The following is an 11,612-nucleotide window of genomic DNA, read 5'->3' as shown; positions in this document are numbered from 1 at the left end:
AGACCTGGAAAATCACAGGCAGGGCACTGGAAAAGTCACCAGGTGAAAACCTCCAACTATTGGGGACAAAATAGTTAGGTTAGGTTTTTTCACATGTAGGAGGTGTAAGGCCTGTCATCAGGTTAACACACATTATAGAGGTCTTACATCTTTTACATCCAATGCCAATGGAAAATCCTTTGAGATCAAGGATTTTATTTCCTGTGTGTCTATCCATGTAGTGTATGGAATGGAATGTCCGTGCGGTCTGATTTATATAGGCCGCACAAAAATAACCCTTGGCAAGCGAATATCTGAACACATCTACAAAATAACCATTGGATATAAGGACCACAGTGTTCCCTTGCATTTCAGGGAAAAACATAGGAGGAACCCGTCTGGTCTCAAGTTTTGGGGAATAGACAAGATGCCCCCAGCTTGGCGAGGATCCAGTAGGGTCAGGAAATTGTTGAAGAGAGAGACGCAGTGGATCTATTTAACCAACTCCTTAGCCCCCTAATACCAGGCACTTTCATCCCCTTCCTGCACAGGCCAATTTTCAGCTTTTAGCGCTGTTGCTTTTTGAATGACAATTGCGTGGTCATACAACACTGTACCTAAACCAAATTTATGTAATTTTTTTCCCACAAATAGAGCTTTCTTTTGGTGGTATTTGATCACCGCAAGGTTTTTCTTTTTTGCTAAACAAATAAAAAAAGACCAAAAAGTTTGAAAAAAAAAAAAAAAGTTTTTTTTGTTTATGTTATACAATTTTGTAAATAAATACGTTTTTTCCTGCACTGATGAGCACTGATAAGGCCGCACTGACAGGCACTGATGAGGAGGCACTGATGGGGTGGCACTGATGGGGTTGCACTGATGGGGTGGCACTAATATGCGGCGCTAATAGGCAGCACTAATGGACACTGATATGTGGCACTGATAGGTAGCACTGATATGCAGCATTGGTGGGCACTGATAGGTGGCACTGATGGGCACTGATAGATGGCACTGATAGGCGGCACTGATGGGCACTAATGGGCACTGATAGGTGGCACTGGTGGGCAATAATGGGCACTGGTGGGCGGCACTGATAGATGGCAATGATGGGCACTGGTGGGCAGCACTGATGGGGAGTGCACTGGTGGGCAGCACTGATGGGGAGGGCACTGGCAGGCTCCCTGAGCCCTGATTGCCATCCCTGGTGGCCATGGTGGGAATCCCTGGGGCCATGGGTGGGCATCCCTGGGGTCATGGGTGGGCATCCCTGGTGGTTCAAGTGGCACCCCCCCCAAGGGTCTGCACTGGTATGCTCTGATTACCAGTGCAGACCCCCCCCCCTGTCAGGAGAGCTGCAGATCGGCTCTCCTCTACTCGTGCATGTCAGGCACCAACTAAAGAAAGCCAATCAACGGCTCTTCCTGTGTACTATGTGACCAGCTGTGATTGGACACAGCTGTTCACATGGTAAAGAGCCTATGTCAGTAGGCTCTTTTCCGAGATCGGGGGTGCGGTGTGTCAGAGTGACACGCCGCCTCACCGATCGCCACTCTGCGCGCCCCCGGGTCATATGATGTTGATGTCCGGTCAGGATAATGCAACACCCTTCCCGCCGTCTTTTGCCTATTGGAACGGTCGGGAAGTGGTTAAATTGTTTTTTAAGCAACTATTAAGTCCATGTTGTCCCAACGCGTGGTCATGTCATGCAGGATGGCCCTCTGGAAATTGAATGTGATGTGGGGTGCCTGACATGCGGACGAGTGGGATGACTCGGATGAAGCTGGGAAAGAATATCTAATCATTAAATTTTGAGTTCTATTTAACTTGACTTATACTGCAGCACTGTCATTGTGAAATATGCAGTTATTCATGACGTACAGTTCCATTGATATGTCATTGAGATGGCCTTCATTATGAAGGATGACATAATTTATAATTGATTTTATTTTATTTTATCCTATTGTGCATTTTTATATAATTCTTTTTACTTTCAGTATTCATATCTGATTTTTTTTAAGAATACTAGGAGGGTAACACCCATGATTGGGCATAATGCACATTGAAATACAATGCTTAATTGTGGTAGTTTATGCATTAATAGATGTCAGCATGTTATAATGCTGGTATATGTGCTTGTCTTCACAATGCCTTATAAGGGTGCCCATCTGAGTGTTTATTTGATTATAATAAGCATGCTGTAACCTGTTTTGATTTTTCTGAATTTACTTTTAGTTAATTCTGTTTCACGTTGCACATACTCTAAGGGCAACGAGACACTATTGCAAATTCCCACATTTGTCATTAGAATGATTGAAGGGTTAAATGCAGAAGCAGCTGATGGCAGTGTGTATATAAGCCGAGACCTGTGCCACGCACCCACACCCTCGGTAGAAGTCATGATGACGAAACGCGTCAGTGCATGAGCATGTGGTCTCCATGGAAACAGTGACATTTAGCCCGCACTTCCAGAACTCGTCGCGGACCTTGGCTGGATACAGTGCGGACGCGGTGAGGAGGGCTCTGATGTTACTGCCCTTAGGCTACATATTTATGGCGATGTTCTTTGTTTCAAAATGTGAGCAGGATCATTAAAGGGGAGTGGGTGTGCAGTGTATATCTTGTGTTTAATAATCTTGTGAAAACAATATTACAGTATCAGTCCTTCTTCCGTCCTTGTTTCCTTTTAACCAATGTTTACCTACCCACGATGACTATTCGAGTTATGATCAAGGCATACCACTGAGTACATGTGAGAGATACCCGGTCTGTGAGAGCCCATATAAGGATTGGTCTGGTGGAGAGGAATCAGAGTGGAGATAATGTGAATGCATAAGGCTCTATTTTCAATAGGATCTGGTGAGTGCCCATTGTCTAGAGGGGAGCACATGCGATGTGGTGGAGGAAATCAACATTCACCTGACTGGCAATTTAAGCACTGGGATTAACACTAATTTGATCATTTAAGAGACAGTTTATGCATCAGTGTGATGAACTTTAAGCTTAATGCATTTGGTTATAATGTATGAACATTACTTTTGCGACATATCCTATGCATAGTGCACCTTTGTTTTATCCTCGGACCCCTGGGGGAGTAAGTTTATGGTGTTCAGGGACACACTGTTATTGGACAAATGCTTTTGGGAAGGCCTTTTTTGTCAATGACACTTTTGTTGCAGGTGAAAACCTGAGGTGAAATGGCTTGATACAGTGTAATCCGTTAGGATAACAACTTTGTATGATGTCATTTGTTTTATTTACTTTTTTGAAATTGACGCAGGTTCCACCTCCCTGCGTTGCGACACTCGCAGGGAAGGCAACCAGAAGACAGGTACTGACATCTGCTGAGCACACAGTGGGAGGACGGCAGGGGAGGATGGCTGGAGGATGGCTGGGGAGGACGGCTGGGGAGGACGGCGGGGGATCGCAGGGGAAGGTGAGTTTTATTGTGGGGTAATCCTAAGTGTGGCTCGGGGTTACCGCTTTTGGTACTTTACATTAACCCTGAGCCACACTCGGGAATACCGCTAGGGAGGTTAATGGAAGCAAAGACAGAGTGACAATACAGGAGAACAATCAACAACAGGGACAGAGTGTTTTACCATATAGCAGAAACTGTGTGAATAAGGACCTTTATAACAGGATCGCCAGGTATAATTTTTGTTGGAATACAGAATTGATTTTTGTGCAACAACTACTGTACATCAGTATTTAGTAGAGATATATTCTTCAACCAGTAGATGGCAATGTTTATACGTTTATAGCTGCATCTATGGTATGCTTTGTGTCTTTTCTCTGAATAAAGTTTTCAGTTTCCTGTCTGCAGTTAAGCAGCAAAGCTTATGTGGATTGTGCACTGCCTGTACTGTAGGGCTATATACAGAATTTCTAACACTTTTATTAAAAACTGCAGATTTCAAAACATCAGTAATTAGTCGTCTTTTGAAATTTTAACATACTAAAGCATACTGTAAATGAGATTTTATTGAGAGGGTTTTTCACTATAATTCTGCCAGAGAAGAGGTGTTACCCTCCTTTGGCAGATAAGATGACCCATTTATGTGTAATTAAACTGGATATTTAGTTGTTTGCTTGGAGTTCAGCTTTTATGGTTCAACTATCACAAAAAAATAAATAAAATAAAATAGAAAAATAAATGTCAGTTTCGAATGGAATACATTTTTAAAGTAGGTAAATTCCAAGATGGTAACTCAAACATGTATACCTTAATCCCATCAGGTGCCATTTGGTTGTCTAAAACAATTGACAAAAAGCTAGTAATGATAATGTCAATTTTTCTTTACAATACATTTTTTTTTTTAATTGAAACTGTGGTTATTGCTCAGTTACAAAAGTAAAAAAAAATCACACGTGTCAAACACAATACTAAACCATGACCTCATTTGTCTATAAGGTAATGCGGAATACTATGCAAATTCTTGACAGCCTTCCAGCTCTGGTTAATAAGTTACATTTAGATTCCAGCTCATGGGCCACCAGACATACAGTTCAAGATTGAGTACCTTACATTTTCCTTCTATTCGTAGAAAAAAAAAAAAAAGGGAAGACAGTACGACATCCTTTAAGGTGAAATGATTGCAGAGAAAAACCGCTGCTGCATTGATAAGAAACCACAAATTGTAACCACACAAAGATGGAAACCCCAGTGTGCCGTGTATATAATAGAGGGGTCCTGCACTGTGCCACTCACTCCTTCTACTAACTCTCTACTGATGCACAGAAGAGCCACCACTACTATGGAAACCTTCAGACCATCTTTTGTAAGAACTAGGATTTATTTTAAGTTTATGAAAGGATCTATCTATCTATCTCTCTATCTATCTACCTACCTACCTATCTATCTATCTATCTATCTATCTATCTATCTATCTATCTATCTATCTATCTATCTATCTATCTATCTATCTATCTATCTATCTATCTATCTATCTATCTATCTATCTATCTATCTATCTATCTATCTATTTTTACATACTGTTTATCTATCCATTTATCTATGCAAACTTTGACAAACCTGTCATTTAATTTGTAAGTTCTTTATTGCCAATTTTCAGATCGATCTATCTATCTATCTATCTATCTATCTATCTATCTATCTATCTATCTATCTATCTATCTATCTATCTATCTATCTATCTATCTATCTATCTATCTATCTATCTATCTATCTATCCATTAATCTTGTTGAAAGGTTTGTTGATTTATTGAGTATATTCAAAGGGCAAGATCCCCTGAACTTAAAGTGACATTTAAGTCTTGTTTTTTACTGCTTAAAAATAATTAAAATGTTTTGCACAGAGCAGCCTAGATCCTCCTCTTCTTGTGTCCCCTGCCAGCGCTCCTGGCCTCTCCCTCCTGCCGAGTGCCCCCACAGCAAGCAGCTTGCTGTGGGGGCTCCCGAGCCGAGCCGCTGTTCTGTGTGTCCATTCTCCTCATTGGCCCACTGACAATGGCGTCCGCGGCTGTGTCTTAGCCAATCAGGAAGGAGAGTCCCGGGCAGCCGAGGTTCTCATGCAACATCACTGGATCAAGATGGGGCACAGGTAAGTATTAGGGTGGCTGAGGGGGGCTGCTGCACAATGAAGGCCTTTTGAACCACTTTAAGACAGATTGAAGTCAAAATTTTTTAACATTACTATTTTCTGTCTGAAGAGAGTGAAGGTGGGGATTGTGCATTGAATATGTTAAATACTTATGCCTGTACTAAATTAGTTGCATGACATTTCCATGTAGTTCCAAACAAGGAATTTAATAGTGAAACCTACTGCAGGGAAAGTTTAATGACTTTATCTTAAGTTGGTCATGGATGGATCCATCATTGACAGATTTAAGCTTTGACTGGGAAATAAATAAAAACAGGTTGGTAAAAAAAGTAATCAGAACAGTGACTGCAGTCAATGAAATGCAGTTGCTGTCCCGATATTTAGACAACTGTGGGTTCCCGCTGTCAGAATACAATGGCAGGCAGTGGGAGACTCACACACCTACACTGTTTGTCCTAGATGGTGGAATCTTTTTTTCCCCTCATTCAGCCCAGTGGGTTTTACGTGTATGACTTTACACTTATTAATTATTTGAACCTTTCCTGATCCTAGTAAAAATTTAAGTACATTTACTATGTGATTTTTATTTAAAAAAACTGTTAACTACAATGAACTGCTCTGGCGTAGTCTCTCAGGGCTACTGATGACTCTGGAGATCTATGAGCTGTGGATAGACTTCAGACCATTATTACATTTGTATGTTATTGTGCCTGAAGTATTCCAGATGCAGTTGTCACAATAAGAGTGACTGGATCCCTAATTTTAAAATAAAGATGTATTTTAACTGCCTTTTAAATCAGATTAAATATTTATCGTGCTCTGAAATGACATATGATAAAATGACTTCAACACTGTATTCAACTTTAATTTGTTATTTTCCTTCCTACAGTCTCTCTTTGCGTTATTGCTGTGTCTTATGGGTGTTATATTGCCTGGTTACACATTGGCCTCACCACTACTCAAGAAAGTTGGATGCCCAATCACCAAAGAAATGCCGTTCCCATCTTCGGTCAAAATCAGTCTGAACATCAGTGGCCAATCTCATGTATCAGTAGGCGATTTAAGGAGAAGATCCACCTCTCCATGGGACTACAGGTAATTGGTCCATACCACCTATAAACTATCCTCCAAACAAGGGGTCTTTTCAAGGAGCACCTGTACTCTGAATTCTAAGCAGATATAAAAAAATTACATTGACTAGTTTAGGACACTGGGCATGCTTCAGGTGCCCAAAAAAATATCTATCTTAGTATGCAGGAAGTGTATGGTATGTCCAGCCCTTCTGTCCAGCTGCTGCTGGACCTCTCCTAAATAAAAGCTGGGAGTTGCTGTGTACATACAGCAGCTCTAGCAGCTGCTGCTGTCTGACACGTTGAGATGAGAAATAGAGATATAGAAAGTAACATTTTTACTTTTGTATCTACTCTGTTTCGTTCATTTGCAGATCAAAGAGATGGGCATTAATATGCATATGATGTCAGGTAAAGCAACTGGACAAGTTAAAAAAAAAATCTAATAAATAATGTCTCTATTTAACCATTTGTATACTATAATCAGCCTTAACTACCTCCTTCTTCCCCTTATTTTTCTGCTCATTGTATTTTGCAATTCAATTATATTAACCATTATAATTTCAACTTTTTTTTTTTTTTTATTGTTTTGTTCTTTAGTTTTCTTTAGTTTCACAATTAAAAAGTTTAACTTTTAAATAACTTTGCAAAGCTTTGTACAAGAAAAATAATTTCAGTGTGGTTTCAAGCAGGACAGATTGCAGAGTAATATTCATACTTTTCAGTAACAGAATTATTTTTACAGTGTAAGTTCACTTTTTCACAAAAAATGAAAAGGCGAACTAACACAATACTTCCTTCCCACCCTCTCGGCCCCCACTGTACTTACCTCAGTGGGTGAGTAGCTGTCATTTTCCAAGAAGCCAGTGCAGCATTCTGGCAAATGAAAGCCCTGCTCTTTTTCTCCTTCTTCCCTTTGGGTTTCTGAAAAGGATCAGAGCATTTCTGATTGATCATGTGCTGGCATGGGACCACTTGGTCATGTGCTGGCATGGGACCACTTGGTCATGTGCTGGCATGGGACCACTTTGTCCAATTAGAATCGCTCAGATCCATCCTGGAATAAGGATAAATGGTGGAGAAAAGTGGGGCTTTCCAACCCCCAAATTGGTGGCTGCATTTAGTTTTTCCTTTATTTTTACCAGGTGCTCCTGCCAGTAACACAATTACTGTTCTAGGCTGACAATGCTCACCCATTGCCCTGTATCTGTGGTGGAGCAGCACTATCACCCTAGGATAGGACCAAATAGTCTCCCATTTTCCTTTGAAAAAAAACATAAATAAATAGTTTTCAGAGATGCTGAGAAAAATCTATCTGATCAGAGTGCAGCACAGGTAAGGATCTCAGGAAATGACCAGCTCACAGGGTTGCTGGAAGGGTCAATTGATAATTTGTTGCCCCTATCAAACAGATATAATAAAATGCTCTCAATTTATTTTTAGTAGACCAAAAGGGACCAAATAAGATAAGTTCATTGTTGGGTTTACATACCCCTGAAGGCTTGCCATACATGTTCAACTTCCTTGTACAATTTTCCTTTAGATTTACGAAAAACCATATAATATGAGGTCTCAATTGTATCCACTTAGGCAGGTATTTGCAGTACATAGTTTAAGGTAAATCTAAAAGAAAATTGTACAAGAAAAATGAACATGTATGGCAAGCCTAAGGGTACAAAAGGCAGAGCTTAATTGGCACAAAAGGTGAAACTTGACTAGTACATCTAATAAGACTTAAAGAGCTTTTTCATTTTAAAAGACAGTGAGCAATAGATTTGCTTGACCCTTGCTTGGAAAACCTTCTAATCCTAATGGCCTTTTGTTGGTACTGGCAGCTCCACCTTTGCAAATACTAGCTTCCAATGTACCAGAGACTAGGGATGATCGAACGGTTCGGGTCGACCATCGGTTCGGCCCGAATATTGGGTATTCGAGGTTCGGCCGAATTTAGAACTTTTTGCCCAAAAAGTTCGGAATTCGGCAACCAGAACCGACCAAAATGCAATGGTTCAGGAAATGGGCTTTAAAAGCCTGTGATTGGACCAGAACCATTAGCAAAAGCCAATTGAGGGGGCAGGAGAATGCTAGGAATGTGATTGGAGTGACTAGGGGGTCCCTAGGCCAATCATTAGTGAATACACCCCCCAGTATATAAGATAGCCCCCTCCAAATTCCTAGCATTGTTATACAGGACATGGAAGAGAGTGGAAGCAGTTCTGTTAATTTTACTTTAAAAGTGTCATTTAGCATTTATTAGTGTGAGGAAAGGGATATCTAGTGTAGTTAGAGTGCTCTTTTACACTTTAGTTAGCTTCAAAAATTTAGTTTCTGTAGGGAAAGTGTGAAGTGTCAGGGTGACCATAATGTAGTGTAGGGTGAACTGACTGCTATGGCAGGGTGACCAAACCCTTCCATATCAGGGTGACCGTAATGTAGTGTAGGGTGAACTGACAGTGACTGCTATGGCAGGGTGACCAAACCCTTCCATATCAGGGTGACCGCTATAGAGAAAAGCTAGTTTCTCGCAAGTCACTTTCGCTGCAGGGATATGGCTTCTCACCTGTCAGCATTCTTTTTTGCTGCATGCGTCTATAGTAATTTTTTGAGCACATGTTTGGAGTCAGGCATGACATCTGAACATGTGTATAGGGGGTATATATACACACACATGTCTGTATATATACACCTGCACATATATAGGTGTGAAAGGAGCAGAAAAAACTACTTGCGCTAATGAAATAATTAACACCAATATAGTTACGCTCCTATCACACCTATATATGTCTAGGTGTGTATATACATATAAGTACCCGTATACACAAGTTCAGATGTTTTTCCTGCCTCCAAAGAACCCAAAAAAATGCCCAAAAAAACGCTAGCGTCAAAAAAAAAAAAAACGCCCAGGTGTGTTGTTGCAGGCATTTTTGGGGCGTTTTTGGAGGCAGGCAAAACATCTTAACTTGTGTATAGTGGTATATATACACACATACTTATATGTATTTTACACTTAGACATATATAGGTGTTATAGGAGCGGAGCCATATTAGTGTAAATGATTTCATTAGCGCAAGCATATATTTCTGCTACTATCACACCTATATATGTCTAGGTGTGTATATACATATTAGTATGTGTGTATATACACCCGTATACACAAGTTCAGATGTTTTGCCTGCCTCCAAAGAACCCCAAAAAATGCCCAAAAAAACGCTAGCGCCAAAAAAAAAAAAACGCCCAGATGTGTTGTTGCAGGCATTTTTTTGGGGTTTTTGGAGGCAGGCAAAACATCTGAACTTGTGTATACGGGTATATATATACACACATACTTATATGTATATACACACCTAGACATATATAGGTGTGATAGTAGCAGAAATATATGCTTGCGCTAATGAAATCATTTACACTAATATGGTTACGCTCCTATAACACCTATATATGTCTAAGTGTAAAATACATATAAGTATGTGTGTGTACACAAGTTCAGATGTTTTGCCTGCCTCCAAAAACCCCCAAAAAATGCCTGCAACAACACACCTGGGAGTTTTTTTTTTTGACGCTAGCTTTTTTTTGGGCATTTTTTTGGGTTCTTTAGAGGCAGGCAAAACATCTGAACTTGTGTATAGTGGCATATATACCCATATACACAAGTTCAGATGTTTTTCCTGCCTCAAAAGAACCCAAAAAATGCCCAAAAAAACGCCTGCTATTAAACCGGCAAGGTGTGAAAAGCGAGAAGCCACTAACCTGTTCTGTAAGTGTTCTAATACAAACAATCTTTTTTTTATGGTTCTGGACATGCTACAGAGCTGAAACTTCACAGGTACACTTTTTAGACACCCCAGATACTAAATCCAAATACATTTTTTTATTTTATTTATTTATTTATTTTTTTTTTAATTTTTCCAATAATTGGCTCTCTATCAAAAATGACAATTTTTAAGAACTTTTTTTGTGTGATTAATAGTCCCTGGGGTATGACCCAGAACCCTAGGCACTTTTTAGGGGCATTTATTGGGTTTTAGGGCTTCAAAATTGTGTTTTTTGATTACCGAAGTTCGGGTCCCATTGATTTCAATGGGGTTCTGAAATCCGGGCCGAACTTTCGGGAAGTTCGGATGTTCAGGCCGAACCGAACTTTTGAAAAGTTCGATCATCCCTACCAGAGACATTGCAGGTTCAGTAAAAAGATGGGATGGGGCACGATATAGAGGGAACACTATAAATATAATTATCCTCTGGCATTTTTAAACATTCTTTATAATGTGGAATATCCCGAAGAAGGAAGGAGGTTCCTGAGGAAGGAATACCTCAGCCTTATAGTGTAGCCATTGCCACTTATGCTTCTGCCCAACAATGGACAATATCAAGAATATGGTACATGTATGTGGCTACATTATATTTAAACTAACTCCATTTCCTTTTTTTTATTCACAGCCAGGACATTAACTTCAACAGGATCCCATCTGTCATAACTGAAGCCAGTTGCCGCCATAAAGGATGTGTAGATGGAAAAGGCAATGTAGACCTTGGTTTGAACTCAGTCGCCATCAAACAGGAGATCCTGGTTCTGCATCGTGAGATGAAAGGTTGCGTCCCTACCTTCAAGTTGGAGAAGAAGATGGTCACCGTCGGCTGCACCTGTGCCCAGCCCCCAATTGGAAAGCAGTCATCATCATAACTACTTGATGTTCTGTTCTTTGATACATCCATCTCTGCTGCCCATGTATTGGGGAGATACAGAGAAAAAGTAGCACTGATATAAGTGCACCCGTTCCGTAGCAAGTTTATTGCACTGTTCTCAGTTTTATTATTATTCTATTATATATTTATATATGTGGTTGTTAACAATTATTTTTTTTTGTATTTATATTGGTTTTATGTCCCAAAGTGCAAGCCTATTTTAAATAAATTGTGTAATGGATTTTATATTTACTTGTGTGTGGTATTGAGTATTAAAGAGAGGGTCCAGTCAGCAGATACATTAAATCAATATTATCCA

At 40.0% G+C, this 11,612-nt stretch overlaps 1 protein-coding gene across 1 annotated transcript; it reads left to right on the top strand.

Moving 5' to 3' along the window:
* Positions 1–4,568: 4,568 nt before the first annotated feature.
* On the top strand, positions 4,569–11,291 carry LOC309550383 (interleukin-17A-like; the record flags this gene model as incomplete). The annotated part of the gene is made up of 3 exons (XM_082250777.1): positions 4,569–4,757; positions 6,430–6,635; positions 11,048–11,291. 3 exons carry the CDS (start codon positions 4,569–4,571, stop codon positions 11,289–11,291), a joined length of 639 nt encoding a protein of 212 aa, XP_082106903.1.
* Between the last annotated feature and the right edge of the window lie 321 nt (positions 11,292–11,612).

The sequence above is a fragment of the Pelophylax lessonae genome, assembly GCF_965119305.1.
Source record: "Pelophylax lessonae genome assembly, chromosome: 3".
Taxonomy (NCBI): Eukaryota; Metazoa; Chordata; class Amphibia; order Anura; family Ranidae; genus Pelophylax; species Pelophylax lessonae.
This window is presented reverse-complemented; position numbering and strand designations above follow the sequence as displayed.